Below are 16,822 nucleotides of genomic sequence, written 5' to 3'. Positions count from 1 at the left end.
CAGTAACCATGTCTACCTCTCTCATGAAGCTCCTTGAGGCGCCGTTTCTCCCTGCCTTCATCTCTGATGATTGCCAGGGCATCTAAACCGTCCTGGATCAGCCTCCTCTCCCGTGTTTGCCACAGTTCCCTCTCCTCGCGCTCCCGTTCCAGCCCTCCCGCCGCCCAGGCCTCGGCACACGCCCTGTCCTTGGGGAACACGGGCCGCTCGTCGAGGTAGGTGAGCTGTTTGAGACGTACAATCAGGGTCTTCCTGTAGTTGGGGATTTTTTTCACAACCGCATTCCCCATCAGACTCAGCACTCGCAGTTGGGGCATGCTCTCCAGTACGGTGAGGATCTCCGGGTCGTTCAGCAGGTTGTGCGACAGGTCCAGAACACTGACTGCGAGGCACTGACTGAGGTGCTTCACACTCTCCACGGTCTCCAACTTGTTGTGGGCAATCTGCAAAGTGCTGAGCTCTGGGAGACAGGAGATGTTCTCTATGGTGTGTATGTAGTTGTTGGAGACGTTGAAGTTGCAGAGCCTGCTGAGGTGCTCGAGGTTTTCCAGCTTGTGTATGAGGTTCTGCTGTAGGTACAGGCACCGCAGCTCCGTCTGGGCCTCCAAGTTCTGGATGTGCTGCAGCCCGTTGCTCTCCAGCCAGAGGCACTTCAGGCCGGTGTACTCCTCCAAATTCTCTATGGCGGAGAAACCTTTGAAATGCAAATACAATGTGTCATTCAGGCAAGGTGTCACGTAAAGTTTATTTAGCTTGCAGTGGTCTTTCAGAAATGTCTTCGTCATTCTTGGCCATGAGTCTTTCTCTCTTTTCCATTCCTGGGTTGGAGCTTGTGATGTTTTGTGATTCTCCCCGTTTTCTTCGACTTGGCCTCCATTGACTACTGCACTAATAGGGGAGGTGCGGTTCATCGCGGGTTCCTGTCCATCTCGTTTGTCTGAAGTATCTAGCAGTACTACCTCGGCATCCCCAGCTTCCAGCTGAGTTGTTCCAACGTCTTCATTTCTCCCCACTTCCAACTCGCCGCGACCGTCCTCCTCACTAAGTTCATCAGCATCCACCGTGAAAGTATTCATGTTCAAAAAATAGCTTGCAACTTGATCCGTTTATTCTGTAACGTTATATAGTATTATTAGGTACGTTTGGAAATGTTAGATAGGCAAATATGTTACGAGTAGTAGCGGCCGGTTTCCCCACTTTGTTGCTGAGCGCAGCTTTGTCTCCATGGTAACAACACGGGACGGAAACAAGCATAGGGAATCTCTTGTTCCTCGTCGGACGGTGTTCACTGTGACGCGCCGCTGCTCTGCTGTCATGGCGTCGGGCATCATGCACCGTGGTGCTCTAACATTAGGAATTCATTACCAACACGTTTGTAGAAATATCTTATTCACACAGACGAGAGAGAAGAAGCGATGGATGAAGGTGAAGGTGTTTCTCGTGGCCAAGAAATTAAAGATTGAAGGACCTCCACCACCGAAGCCACGGTAATGCTAGAGATCAACTAGTCCCGTTCAAGGTTGAGCAGCAACATGGACCTGCATTCACACCCTGTATATATACACATACATACATACAGACACCCTGTTGTCCCTGTATACAGATTATATATACACATTTACTTCATCTTAAACAAGCTTCAGGCATTATTTTTTTATAGGCGTAGTTCGACAATGCCTGACGCATTATGGTGGCTAGACCGTAGACCTTCATAAAAAGATGGTTAACCCAACGAGTGTTATATATAATGTGTTATTGGGGTTCATCACCTCTGGCTCTGGCTGACTGGTAGATGCTTGGAGGACTCTCATGCGGGAAACCCGAGTTCGAATCTCTCCCAATGCACTGAAACGAATGGGTTTCTCTGCAGGGGAGGTCAAAGGTCCGTGTCTTGATTGATTGAAAACTTTATTAACAGATTGCAGAATGGGTACAGTACAGCTCAATACATAAAATTGTTAGGGGGATGCAGACCAGAGAAAGACCTGCCGTCTTGTTTACATCAGGGTCCCCCATTTTCAATTCATCATAACATATGAGATATGACATACACGACATACAGATAGACAGTACTGCTACATCTATACATTTATGACATACCAGATTTGCAAATACAGTACTGTTTGTGATACAAAAAGAGTCCAGAAAAGAGAGTATATACATTTGATGTAGAAACTGTACATTGGAGGAGGTTGGGTAGGTGGGGTGGGGTTGGGTGGGTGGGGGGGGGGGGGGGGGGGTACATTGGTCTGTAGTAGAGTAGTCCTGCTGCTGCCCGATGCACACCTAAAATCTCCCTTGGCTAGGGGGGGTGTTGTGAAGGGCCAGATTAAACCGAATATATATATTTATTATATATATATATTTAATTGTATTTGTATATTCTCTAATATTCCCTGATATCCCTTGTATATTCCTTGTACAATATGCATTGAATATCCATTCTAGCCTACTGAACATCCCATAATAGTCTCCATTCTACTATTGGTCGAGACCTTGGTGCCAGGCTGCCATACCCCCCAGACCCAGTTCAAACGTACCGCTCAACATGTACGAACAAGTCCTAGTTCCGCGTAGGAATCTGGCTACCGCACCACTAATGGGACTATTTGTTCATAGTGCGTATATATACTGCGCTACTAAAGTAGGACTTCCTTTTCAGTCCAGTTTCTTACCCTCCAATAGAGTCACAGACGTAAAGCCTCCCCGCGACGCCACGTGTGGGAGTAAGGCCAAGTTCGGCCTACCATCGGTATTGAGACATCGTGTATATTAATATTTGAATAGTCATATTTGGCACTATATCGTCGAGTTGGACGTAGTCTATTAAGCTAATAATAGTCTGTTAATATATAGTGCTTCGTGCGGTGAGAATACTACCGTAGTCAGTACCCCACCGTTTCGGGCAGAAAACTGGCTGTTTATCCAGGATGATCGACCCCATGTGAGATTGCACCCGAGGAGCCCCAGAGCCGACGAGCGAGTGGACCTGTATACCGGATTATTCTACCGACGACAGCCCGCCTTCCCAGGCACGGATTATGCTTTGTATACGTTGATTATTCCATGGATAAAGACCCCCGACACTGCCGTGTGTTGGAACCCCCCCCCCTGGAGAGGACGCAAGGTGAGGAGACGCTCTGCAAGACGAGGTCGCTTCACGTCTCTCCTCCGTGGACCGGAGGACGCCGGCCCACAAAGAGTCCACCTGCTTTCATCTGTGGTCCAAGGATCGCCGGCGCATTGAACGGCACTACAGTGGGTTCACCTGGGATACCCTTGGCCGGATGAGGCAGCCGGACTCTACCCCCCCCCCCCCTTCCTACTCCTGTCGGCTTACAAGCGACCGGATTAACCCCCCCTAGTGTATCCAGTCTATAATCATTAAAGTATCATTGCTGTTATTCCTTAACTATTCCAGGTCGTATATGTACCACCTGCGCCTTCAGAGATTGGACATTCTCTATTGATATACCGACGAATACTCTTGCCATAAAAGTGCATACTAATTCCCATTCATAAATGTGATTGATTTGATTAAGTGCTTGCTCTACACACCATCGCTGTGTAGAAATAAAGACCTATTTCTAATTCGTACATTTGTGTTGGATCCGTTTCATCTACGTGACAGTGTTCATCATAATATATTTATGCCGAGTACTGGGTGGCCGAATATTAAGTACAAAGGTAGTGGTAGTAAGTATCATATCTAGTAATACAGTCAGGGAATTGTACCCCTCAGTTACAGGGGGGATCCCTTTATATAAAAAATTACAATATGGTGGCTGCCGACTGGCTGGTTAATAATGAACCAAGTTAAACTAAGATGGTTGACGTATTATTATTGGGGTTCATCCCTGGCTGACTGGTAGATGTTTGGACTCAAATCCCCTAAAATGGTTGCAATGAATGAATTGGTTTCTCTGCTGGAGGGTACTGTAGTAGAGGAGTCCTGCTTAATGCCTAGTAAACCTAATATCTCCCTTGGCCGGGGGGGGGGGGGGGGGGGTTGGTGGGGGGGAATCCCCTTATGGGAAGTGTAATTATTTAACTAATGTGTGTTAGCTAAGTCTGAATGAACAATATAATGTACATTCCTGGCATAGGTTTGTTTGAATTGAATGTCATCCATTCACACACTGAAGCTAGAATTCTCCTTTCTACTGCCTTCCAGCTCCCAAAAGCCTAACTGGGATTACCACGCGGAGGTCCAGGCTTTCAGCGCCCGTCTTCACGAGAAGTTTTCTCTGGAGCTGCTGAAGACGGCCTTCGTTAATCCCTGTTACCTGCAGTCGGAGCTGGAGAGGAGACAGAACCTAGGCGTGGACTCGGAGACGGCTGCTCTCGTCCTGAGGGACAATGTTCAGCTGAGCGCACAGGGTTCGGTTTTCACTGGTAGCTTCCTGACGGACTGGTGCAGGGCCAGCTTCCCCAGCCTGCCAGGTGAGGGTGTGGCTGCTCTAGTGGGGCACCTGACCAGTGCTGCAGTGGTTTCCCACGTGGCGAGGGACCTTGGCATTGAGGACCTCACCATGAGTGCCGAATGCCCCGTCCCAGACGATGTGATGCTCACGACGTTCATGGCCGTGATCGGAGCTCTCCAGGGGGGCAGCGGAGCAGAGACAGCAGGCTTCTTCCTCAGGGTGAGAGACTTAAGCCCTTCCCATAGTCGAGCGGACCGTACACGGAGCAGACTCCCGCTCAAAGCTGACCCAAAGGGTACTCAAAGCGGACCCTATCGTCTATCCCTGTGTAACTGCAGGTCAGTTGCTTAGACTGACCTGGGATCTGTAGATATGTAGAGGCGGAGCCAGTTGGTTCCTTGTGCTGGCAAGCTGTCTGCTCAACATGGAAGTCATCGCGGGACGGGAATCAGCCTGGAATATATATTCACAGTAGCCAATACTCAATCAATAAGCGTGATCGATATTTGGAATGGCGATCAGGAATTGGAATGATCTTTTTGGAGAACATCTGATCTGAGGTAAGGAATCTATTTTACCAGTCTTGGGATAATCAGAGTTGTATTCGCTGAGATCTCAGCGTTTGCCCTATGTGTGTGTGTGTGCGCGATCGCTGATGAGGAAATAAGATAATCGATTTTTCAGCTTGCGTCTCTAGCGTGCATACGTACACATATACTATCGATAATCTAGCGTTTATTTGAAAACGATTCATAAATAGGCCGAAAAATTACAACGTTTTTGTGTATTCTAGAATATTCCAGTAAATGTCTTTTAGCATGGAATCTTTATATTTTCCTTGAAAACGAGGGCTTTTCAAAATGCTATAAAACGAAAATGAACCGATAAAAAAACAATCCGCTTCGACAATGTTAGTCATTGATAAGCGACGGGCAGATTAGACACATAGCGATAATTTAAAACATAGATTAGGCGTTTTTAACGCTAACATTGAAGTGGATGGTGGGCATTCAAGCGGTAAATCAAGGTTAAGCAAGGGCTCTGAAAGTGTTAAGGATCTTCTGACTCAATTTGAACTTCCTTAGGCACCTATGGAAGTAGAGGCGCTGCCGTGCCTTCTTCACTACACTGTCAATGTGTGTGGTCCATGTCAAGTCCTCGGATATGTGGACTCCGAGGTACTTGAAACTGTTCACTCTCTTGACCGCTGCCCCGTCGATGCTGAGGGGGCTGTAGTCCCTAGCCCCCGACCTGCTAAAATCCACAATCATCTCTTTAATTTTGCTGACGTTCTGAACCGTTCTGAACGTCAGCTAAATTAAAGAGATGATTGTGGATTTTAGCTGCAGAGAGGCTGTTCTCCCAGCACCACAGCGTCAGGTTCTCTACCTCTCCCAGGTAGGCCCTCTCATGTGTGTAAAGCGAGTAGAGGAGGGGGCTCAGGACACAGTAATGGATGATGAGCTGCAGTTACATGCTCTCACCACTTGGGGTCTTCCTGTCAGGAAGTCCAAGACCCACTGGCAGAGGTCGTAGTTCAAGCCCAGGTCTCTGAGCTTGACTACAAGCTTGGAGGGGACTATGGTATTGAATGCTGAGCTGTAGTCAATAAATACCATTCTCACATAGTTCCCCTGCCTCTTGTCCAGGTGTGATGCTGCCGTGTGCAGCACATGGGCTATGGCGTCCTCCGTGGACCTGTTGGGGCGATATGCAAATTGCAGGGGGTCCAGGGTGTTGGGGAGGGAGGAACAGATGTAGCCCTTCACTAGCTTCTCAAAGCACTTCATGGCTATGGAGGTGAGAGCTACAGGGCGATAGTCGTTGAGGCAAGTAGTAGTAATATCATGTGATTTATATAGGAGTTCATATTGTTTGAATCACATGTGACTGGAAGGAGCATACATACAGTATAAACAACTCCTTAAGTGGATGGTAATGGTCACATGGCACAGATAAGAAAAAACACAAACAAACCAACACAGAGTTCAAATAGTTACATTTGTTCATAATTAATCATATGAATGCTAATGCAATCAAAAATCACCAATTCTCTTAAATCACAGAATAGAGATGAATACACATCTCTCTCTCTCCGCCACCCCCACGCTCTTTCTGTTCCCTTCTCTTCTCTCTATTTTTCTCTCTCACACATACTCAAACAAACATGTACTGTAGTGTATACTCTCTCTTTTTCCCTCTAATCCAATCCTCCCTCCCTCCAGGACTTCCTGGTGACCCAGCTGGTGGGTAAGGACCTGTTTGAGATGTGGACCGTGGTGGACCCCATGGGGCAGCTGGTGGAGGAGCTGACGCACCGGAACATTCCCCTCCCGGAGCCCCGGCTCGTCAGGTCGGCCGGGGCCGGCACCGTTCTCCCGCTCTTCTTCGTTGGGCTGTACAGGTATGTACAATCTAAAATATACATCATATACAAAGAAAAGATGAGAGCCTTCACACCGGATTAAGAATGCTTCCGTTAAGAATGGCACGGTATTGCAGTGGTTAGCATTGGTACCTGGCTTACTGCAAGAAAGTCCTGGGGTTCTCCCCGTGTTTGCGTGCGTTTCCGTAGAAGACATGCATACTAGGTATATACTCTTGGCATTGCCCTTGAGCAAGGTACTGGCATCACAACTGGAGTTAGTCCCCGGGCGTCGCACCATGTGTGGCTGCCCACTGCTGCTAAATAGTCGGTATGGGTCAAATGCAGAGGATGAATTTAATAAAGTAAAACTTAAAGGTGCTATAGATAGCATTTCTATGTAAAGTAATAATACATTTAAAAAAAAATAATAATAATTATACAATACATCCACAGCTTTTTAGAAAGGTGCAGAATATAAGTATTGCTTTTCCCCCAAAGAAAGTATTGATTAATGAATTTATCATACATTTAAACATAATGTTTTTTAAAGAAAATGCAGGTCCAAAATTAATTTCCCATTTCCCCACATAGAATGCACCTGATTGGATAAATGACATGCTGGTGCTCTAGTGCGACATCTAGTGGCTGAATGTTATCTATACCTTGCTTTAACTTGTGTTCTCCCTATGTTTGGGCTGGGTTTACTCTGTGTACTATAGTTCCCCCCCCCCCACACAAAGACACGCATGCTAGGTACACTACTGCCATTGTAATGATACTGGCTTTAAATCTGGTGTTGGTCCCTGGTCTCCTGTCTGTGGCTGGTTTTGATGGGTCAAATGCATAGGAATAATTTCCCTACTGGGATTAGTGTTCTCAGTTTCAGCCCAAACCCGTCAAGTACAGTCGGGTTCGAGTTCTCAGTTGCTGCTCTCAATTACTATTGCTCTCAAGTGTTTCTTTTTACATTTACATTTAGTCATTTAGCTGACACTTTTATCCAAAGCAACTTACAAGTTCTGTACAACAGGTCAGCATGAAGGGTACAACTCTTTCAGCTGAGTAACAATGTTCGTCAGTGTTGAAACTTGGGTGCTAGTCTTGATTGCATAGTAGTAAAGACATATTAGCATAGTAGGTAGTAATATAGGCAAGGAAGATTATTTAGTGGCAAAGTGCATGATAGTAAAAGACAGTATGAAGGTTATCATAATACAAATTTATTTTCTATTTATATTGATTAAAGTAGTGTGTTTTTAGTAGAAGTAGAAGTCGCCTATTCTCAGTCCTTGCCCCACAATGGTGGAATGAACTACCCACCCCAGTTAGAACAGCCGAAACCCGTCCAATTTTTCGCCGTCGACTAAAGACTCACTTCTTCAACCATTATCTGAAATAAAAAAAAATAAAAAAAATATATCTAACCCTAACTAACCTTACTGTCATGCACTTGTCCTAATAAACTAACCTACACTGTAGCACTCAACACTTTGATGAACATTGTTACTCAGCTGAATGTGCCCTTCCTGATGACTTGTCATACAGAACTTGTAAGTCGCTTTGGATAAAAGCGTCAGCTAAATGTAAATGTAGTGTGTGTGTTCTTTCCTGCCATTTATGTCAGGCACCTGCTCAAGTCCTCGGATGTGCCGATACTTTGCTGAAAAATACAAACACACATATTTCACGATGAGCTCGGCTGAAGAGTTGTCCTTCTCTGTGTTTGTCTGTGACCTCAGCGACAGGAAGCTGCTGGCTCAGGGACCAGGGGAGACGGTCCTGGCCGCTGAGGAGGAGGCCGCTCGCGTGGCCCTCAGGAACCTCTACGGCTTCACCGAGAGCCGCAGACCCTCCGACTTCTCCTCGCCAGCGGAGCACCAGCCTCAGGCCGTCCGGTCCATCAGCAGCGGCTAAAGAGAGGCCTCTTGTTCAACAGCAGGGGACAACAAGCCCTTGTTAATGCCAGATCTGGCTTAAATAGTATTTGCAAATTATCCTCTGCGTTTGTTTTAATCCTTTTGGGAGTACCAGATGGGTGGGATTCAATATATATATATATATATATATATATATATATATATATATATATATATATATATATATATATATATAATAAATAAGACTACAGTTGACAGAAGACCTGACCTGATGCAGTTAAACCCCACCCATCTGGTACTTCCAAGGCAGAAAGAACGCTAATAATTATTCACAAATACTATTTGAGCCAAGGTTTTCCCCCCCCCACAAAATATATAAACCCTCCCTCTTGTTAACTACAGAGTCTAGGGGGAAAGAGAGTGGAAATAAAACCGCCATCTCCCAACAATTTGACAAATTGTGCCATGCTCAACAGTCTGCCAGACGCAGACCGAGCAGAGTCAAAGGCATCTGATTTGTTAATTGTATGTACTTGTTGCACCATGGTATATGCCTGGGCAGAATCCAGGCGACATCAAATGCAGTTCAGTGATCTGCCAAAACGCTCTGGGGGGGGGGGGGGGGGGGTAGTGTATCCCAAGCAGCTGTTCATGGGAAGCAACAGATGTGATTGGAGGATCAAGAAAAGAGGGCAGGGTTTGAGAGGTAAATTGCAGCAGTCTTGAGCTAATTAAGCTTCACAGGGATAGAAGTGTATGACTTCCTCTAGTTTCCAACATTATTCACGTGTTAATTACCTGTGGCTTACCGATGTTGGTAAACAAGAAAGCTTGTCCATTTGACACTTTGCATTTTCTATGTAATATATTGTCGGTCTAATAATAAAGCAGCCATGTACATTATAAATGTGGCGTCCTATGGAACCTTTGTTTTAGAAATTATGCTTATTTTTGTTTTTCAAAAATAGACAAGTCTAAAGAAATGGTTATGATGTGAAGTAGATGGCTAAACGTCTATTATATAAGAAATTATGTCATTACAGTTAAAAGGTCAGTTTGAATTATTAGTAAAACATTTCTGATACTGATATTTCTAATTTATGAGGCTACAAAGCATCACATAAACAATAAGGACAAACTTGTAATACCCTATGACTGGCCATAAGAAAGTAATCTATAGCATGCATTTATTTTTTTATGGGAACTAGTGGATATATTCAGTATTTAACCATGTTGGAAGAATATCTACACAGTAAATGATTCTTCTAAAGATATTGCAGCTTCACTTACTTGGTAATAAGACGGCAAATAATAGTTTGTGTATTTGAATGATTGGTTCGTTTCCAGACAAAATGTAGCAAATGTCTCCTGCAACCAGTGGAAGAGTTGGTGTTCCATTATCAAATTAAAGATATATTAATAGTCTTCGATCGCAGACGTCTTGGTCACAAACTAGTGATTGTAATCAAATAGCAGGTGATTGTTGTTAAATTACAATGGTGGCCAATAGGGCTGTCTTAAATACTTCGAAGCTTCGTTCGATGGCACAAGCTTCAAACACAAAAAAAAAATCGAAGTTTCAATTATTTTATTTTTAATTTTATTTAATTTTATAATCTTTTGCCTCAAATCTTGCGCCTCCATTCCAATGAAACGAAAGTAAGCGGCGCCTTCCCGCCTCCATTCCAATGAAACGAAAGTAAGCAGCGCCTCGACTCCACCTCTCTACAACAAGCACATGGAGATTATCTGTGTTGAAAACAACAAGGACATGTCGACGAAGAAGCGAAGCAATGCCGTTTGTTATTTAGGGTGTTTTCACACCTGTAGTTCGTTTGCTTTGTTCCGATTCAGGGACTATTATGATACAATTGTTGCACTTGATTCTTAGTTCGTTTGTGTTCACACGGCTGTGTTCACACGGACCAAAACAAACGCACGCGCGAGCAAACTATCACTCATTGGTCAGATTTTGGGGCGTGCCCCCCCCCCCCCAACCCTGAATCTCCGCGTTACATTGAAATCGGGGAGGAGAGAGCGGGGGAGCAAATGAATGAATGTGGATGAGAGCCGTGATGTAAGTGGTTGCAGATACGGCTGTGGGGGTGCTAGAGACATGATCGAATAGTCTTTTATGCGCCTCAATCTCCTGAACACGGCGCAAGCCATTCCTAATCGATCAGAACTAAATCGGCAGCGAAAAAGCCCATTTTAAAGCACCTATTATTACCCATGTACATGCGCAGATTGCCCACAGAGTCTGGAGACGCGAGATGACGCGCGAATGAATGTGGACTGTTCTATCAGAGGGGGGAGTTTCGGTGGCCAGTGTCCTTTCAGCCGACCAGGAAAATGAAACAATGATCCCACTAAATGGCCAGAAGCGTCTTATGGCGACATCTACAATTACCTCATTGAGTCTCCAGGTAGACTAATGTTTATATTTAAGTGCAGCGGTCTGTAGCCACTCACATTACCACCGAAGCTCCCCGATGGAACAGTCCACATTCATTCTCTCTGTGAGAGAGAGGGAGTCAGTGAGAGGGAGAGAGAGAGGAGGTGTTGTCTCGCACGGTGCTGCTGTTGCAGCGTCACTACAGTCACTAAACTTTCTGTACACTTGCGTGTTCTCCAGCATCTGACGAATGTGATCGTCTGCCCAAATATCAACGAGGCAGTGTACCGAGTCATCGCTGCTCCACGTTGACCCACGGCTCACTATTATTATTATTATTGTGTCGGTTTGCTAAATCGATTGCATTCTCACAGCATACGAGTCGCGTCGGGTTCGTTTGGAAATGCGCCGAGATCACCCTCTCTAGGTGGTCTCGGTCCGCTTGTTTTGTTCCGCAACAGAATGTGATTGCTGTGTTCATATATACCCAACTGAACCGAAATAGCGGGTAAACGCTCCAGGTTTCGGATCAACAGCTCCAAACGAGCCAGGTGTGAAAATGCCCAAAACGTGCTTAATTAAGTCGAATTCTGCCTTTGTCTCTATCAACTACATATAAATATTTATATAATTGTTTGCTTGATAGACGAAGGTTGCAACATAATTATGTAATGTCATGTCGTTGGCTGTGAGAGCAGCCCCACTGCACCCAGGCAGCGCAGCCGAGTGAAACCTTGTTGGCTGCGTCAGTCACGAAAGGGGCTACTTAATTCATTATTCCAATCCACTTTATTTAGAGCACATTTAAAAACAACAAAGTTGACCAAAGTGCTGTACAAGTCCCACAACATAAGATACAAAAAAATATATATGAAATTATTATTATTTTCCGAAGCTTCGAATTAAAAGCGAAGCTCGGCCCCGAAGCTTCGATTGCAAAAAAAAGCTTCGAAGGTCAGCCCTAGTGGCCAATGAGCTGGGTCTCTGCAATACTGTTGTTTGGTAAAACAGGATGTTAATGCTATTTCAATAGCATTTTGTATTTATTTGTAAGACTATAATGCATCTATACTGGTAGAAATAAATATTGTATCCGAGTCTAGCAATGTACTTAATTTATGTTAACCTTTAACAACAAATGTAACCAAATGGCTTTGTTTTTATTAAAACTAATTCTGAAATCATTACTACAGTTAGTTATTTGAAAGTATGTCCTAACCTATACAGAGGGGTGTGTGTGTATATATATATATATGTTGTGACAATTCCTGGATAAATTCCCGTCTTTTAAAAATGTTATTGTCCCAACAAATTGAATGAACATTCTGAAATTAAGTTCCTTCAATGAAAAAATATTCGCCAAAAAAAAAAAAGGATGTCCTAATCTACTATAAAAAAATAAGAACCCTAAAGTGTTTGCATTGGTTTGCTGTACAGTACTAAGGACATTACATACGCTATGGTCATTCTTCTATTCATAGTATTACACCGCAGACATCTTTGTCCACAAACAGGTGATTTATAATAATACAACTCTGGTTATTTATGACAGAACAGCAGGCGTGGTTTCATTGGTTGCTTATAGTCAAACGTTCTTTGAAGAGAAGTCACAAATTGACTAATTCTTTATTAAAAAAAAAAAAAAGACATGCCTAGATATAATCAAATATTACATTATAAAATGGAATGAGAGACACAAAAGTAACAGGAAATTGTCATAGGAGTTGTTTGTCTCTAGCTGACCTTAAGAAGCTTTCAATAAGCAACGATGCATCAGAGTTAATGCAAACAATTCAAAAGGCAGGTAGCATGTGTTAAAGAAGGCACACAGGCTGAGCAATAGAGTCTAGGGGACATCTATACTTCAAAAAAAATAAAAACCTCCTTGTCCGGGGAGACGCTTTCATTCAGCTGTTTGTTTAGTATTTCCCTCTATGGGGTCAAGTTCAGTTTGTGAGCAAGTCGACAAGATGTAAATCACATGTTTAGTCCAATCGCAAGGAACACGGTCCTAGTTCAGTAACCCCCTGCCTCACACAGTATGTGAACAGAGGGTGTGAAGTGTTGCAGAATCATCGCACTTGCCACCAAGGAAGGCGAGCAGGTTACCAAAAAGAAAAAGGTTGTGCGCAGCACACCTGTTAAAATAATAAACCCACATGTTCAAAGAAGAAGAAAACAGAATTTCTCCCCCAGATGAACTTAATGCTATGTCTTTTTTGAAGTATGAAGTTCCCTTTTTACTATACTCCCCGAACTGTCCATAGGAGTTATTGGGATATGTAATAACAACATTGAGAAAGCCAATTAATAATACAAGTATAAAAGATGTTTGCCATGATAACATCTTCTCAACTTCTCTCTACACAGTGATGTGTCAAATTGTACAGAATTGACAACGATTGACCATGTTCAGACGATGGCCATTTTGCTCTTGTGTCATGCTCAGGTTGGATTCCTTTCCACCAAGAGCAAAATGGCCACGGTGTGAATATAGTCAATGCCGAGAACAACGCCTGATGGCAGCAAACTTCCAACGCTCTACGAGTGCCAGGTTCATATAAGAAACCTTCCATTACAGTCTGTTCTACGAGTGCCAGGTTCATATAAGAAACCTTCCATTACAGTCTGTTCTACGAGTGCCAGGTTCATATAAGGAACCTTCCAATACCGTCTGTTCTCAGATTCTTTCCCTTGTAAACTGAATGAAATGTATATCAAATAAACAAACCTCAAGATTTCAAGTTGATCACTTTTCATTATATGTACATTTTACAAATATTACAGGGTACCTATGGATTCATTTTAATCAAAAGGTGTTTTAAAAAGGCAGTCTTGTGGAAGAAAAAACACAATTTGTCTTCTGTATATAAAGGAGCTTCACAATTGCATCACAACCTTCTGTGCCTCTCAAAAAGGTTACTGTAATTAATTAAAATGAAACGGCAACATATGCATAAAAAGGCCAAATCCCTTGTCAAAACACAAAGGTAAATAAACATTGTAGCTACATTACCAATTTCTTACTCAATGGAAGATCTTCCTCAATGCTTTTTAACAACATTAATGTATTTTGAATACACTCCATTACTATTGCTAGATCAACCCCCAGAGAAAGAGACTAGTATTATGCAAGTTCTCCATCAAGCCTAAAACATTTGTCTGGAAGTTCATTCTTCAAACTGCTTACTGCAGGATCACATAAAATTAAAAAAAAAAATCACATTAGTCTTTCAATACACGATTCCAACTTCTGCAGTTATGTTTGTGGTGTTTTCCAAGATTATTTCTGTTTTCCAAGGTATTCCACTACACCATTAAGTTTGTGAATGTTCCAAGATAGTGTACTCGAACATGTCTACTAAATAGTAGACGGTCTGAGCATTCAGAGGCCACCTATACCTTCATTTGCACAGTATAATTACATTATATACAGCCATTGACCGTATTCACATGACAGCCATTTTGCTCTTACGTCATGCTCGGGTCTGCCCTGAGAGTGGAACGGAATCCCAACCTGAGCATGACACAAGACCAAAATGGCCACCATGTGAATATGGTCAGTGGGAATGTGTTAGCAAACCCTCCTTTCCCTGCAAAAGGGACAGGACTTCCACTCAGGAGTCAAAGACTATGACTTTCAATGTGCACAGTCAAAACTCCAGTGGTCCACTTTGAGAACATATTATAATAATAATAATAAAATAATGAAATCTGAATTGAGCAAAATTGGTGTCTGTATGTGTTTCTACTTAAAAAAATTAAATTAAATTACCGTAAAAGATATTCCAAACCATCAGTTACTAACCAAAATCTCAGAGAGCCCATAGCCGAAGTCCAATATGAATTTGTATGTATATACCGTATACCTTCATTTATCAACCAAATGCTGTTGCCAAATTAACCATTTTTCACAGATGTGTCATAGCAGGGTAAACTGTTTTCTTTGTTTAGTTCTTTAGCAATGGCTCCTCTTGATCTAGGTGTGCCAGCGTATACAATGCTATTGACAATTGAGGCCTTGCAATGGAATGTTTGTGTAGTTCTCCTACTTCCAACATGGCTGCATGTAACCATTGGTAACTACTTTCAAAAGAAAATACCTGCAGTGGTAGAGTAGGAAAGACATGATGTTACTGTTCTACTGTGACTTGTTTATAACATCCATTAATAAGACACCAATTTATAAAATGTTCTCACATATCAAACACACAGAAACCGTTGTTCTGCACATACCAACCAGTGTTTTGCATATAGTTCCGCTGTTTTGCACATACTAACCGTTGTTTTGCACATACTAACCGTTGTTTTGCACATAGTAACCATTGTTTCTTCCAACATGAAGGATAAGTGTGGATTCCAAACATTCCATGCAAGGCCTCTATTGTCACCTAAATCAAGTAGAACCATTATCAATGTTATTAGCTGCAGCGGTGGTTACTCTGCTATGACACGTCTAGGAAAGGGGTCAAAAGCATCCAGTCCTCCGGTTCTATGTGGCTCTCTGGGATCAGGCATGAAGAATGGTGTTTAGCGTCAAGCAGTCTTATCCAGTTCGGGCAAATCAAAGACACAAAACAAAAAAAAGAGAATATACAAGTAAGTACTAAGGGGGATGAGGTTAGGGTTGAGGTCCTTTAGCTCCAGACATCCTGCGAGTACCGTCCCTTGGTCATCAGTTTTTTTATGTAGTCGGTGGCCTGGGCGCGCGTCATGCCCCCCACCTCCTCCGCCATCTCGTAGAAGGCCGTCTGCACGTCCTTGGCCATGTTCCGCGCATCCCTGGGAACGGAGACAGGGTTTGTTTAGACGCTGATTTAATAGGCGTTTTTTAACCTCGTGCCTGAGAACAGACCACACTCGTCTGAAATGTTCAATGAAAACAAATGAGGGAATTAAGGTGTCCGACTACTAACTAACTGCGGAAACAAACTTCGTTAGCTTTTGTAAGAACAAAATGACCCATTCGAAGCTCCGCACTTGGCTTCGACTCACTAGCCGCAGTAGCCAGATCCCCCCCACACCGGCTCCCAACGTGGGATCATCCATGACTGGTGTGGAGCTGCATGGACTATATATATATATATATATATATATGCCAATGTATTTAACCGTGTTTAAAGGGGAACTCCAACATTTTGGGAAATTAGCTTATTTAACAGCTTCCCTGGAGTTAGACAAGAAGATACATACCTTTTTTGTCTCTGTGCGTGCATTTTAGCTTTGGGAATAGACGCTCCGTTAGCATAGCTTAGCTTCATCACTGGAAGTGAGGCAGGACAGTAGCCTTACAGTGCCTTACAGTGTATTGCAAGGTCTGACATTGACCAAACTTGATATGCATGACCTTGGTGGGCTCTAGGTCAACTCCTGAAAAGGGTGTCAATGTCAGACTTTGCAATCAAAAGTTAGGGGGCTAATAACCCTTGCCATAATTTCAGTGCGCCCCCTAACTTTTGATTGCAAGGTCTGACATTGACCCCCTTTTCAGGAGTTGACCTAGAGCCCACCAAGGTCAGGCATATCAAATTTGGTCAATGTCAGACCTTGCAATACACTGTAAGGCACTGTAAGGCTACTGTCCTGCCTCACTTCCAGTGATGAAGCTAAGCTATGCTAACGGAGCGTCTATTCCCAAAGCTAAAATGCACGCACAGAGACAAAAAAGGTATGTATCTTCTTGTCTAACTCCAGGGAAGATGTTAAATAAGCTAATTTCCCAAAATGTTGGAGTTCCCCTTTAAATTTAGGGGCAGGT

At 43.4% G+C, this 16,822-nt stretch overlaps 2 protein-coding genes across 3 annotated transcripts in view; one reads left to right on the top strand and one right to left on the bottom strand.

Moving 5' to 3' along the window:
- The first annotated feature begins 1,305 nt into the window (after positions 1 to 1,305).
- mrpl44 (mitochondrial ribosomal protein L44) lies at positions 1,306 to 8,826 on the top strand. The gene is made up of 4 exons (XM_084316991.1): positions 1,306 to 1,487; positions 4,175 to 4,643; positions 6,650 to 6,828; positions 8,532 to 8,826. Exons 1-4 carry the CDS (start codon positions 1,315 to 1,317, stop codon positions 8,704 to 8,706), a joined length of 996 nt encoding a protein of 331 aa, XP_084173117.1. The 5' UTR covers positions 1,306 to 1,314; the 3' UTR covers positions 8,707 to 8,826.
- A 4,831-nt stretch (positions 8,827 to 13,657) lies between these two features.
- LOC311239347 (NADPH--cytochrome P450 reductase-like) overlaps positions 13,658 to 16,822 on the bottom strand; it is an 85,429-nt gene continuing 82,264 nt past the window's right edge. For both annotated transcript variants that reach the window (XM_084327652.1, XM_084327653.1), the window contains one exon: positions 13,658 to 15,846. In XM_084327652.1, the coding sequence (XP_084183778.1) occupies positions 15,702 to 15,846 (145 nt within the window). In that variant the 3' untranslated portion in view covers positions 13,658 to 15,701. The remainder of the gene's footprint in view (positions 15,847 to 16,822) is intronic.

This window comes from Notolepis coatsorum (assembly GCF_963971535.1).
Source record: "Notolepis coatsorum genome assembly, chromosome: 1".
NCBI classification, from domain to species: domain Eukaryota; kingdom Metazoa; phylum Chordata; class Actinopteri; order Aulopiformes; family Paralepididae; genus Notolepis; species Notolepis coatsorum.
The sequence above is the reverse complement of the archived record's forward strand: the minus strand, read 5'-3'. Positions and strand labels throughout refer to the sequence as shown.

Bases quoted from the DNA above. Each gene is read 5' to 3' on its own strand.
- mrpl44 (XM_084316991.1), top strand. From the start codon at position 1,315: ATGGCGTCGGGCATCATGCACCGTGGTGCTCTAACATTAGGAATTCAT. The intron at 1,488-4,174 runs GTAATGCTAGAG...ACTGCCTTCCAG, and splicing joins CCTCCACCACCGAAGCCACG to CTCCCAAAAGCCTAACTGGG. The intron at 6,829-8,531 runs GTATGTACAATC...CTGTGACCTCAG, and splicing joins TTCTTCGTTGGGCTGTACAG to CGACAGGAAGCTGCTGGCTC.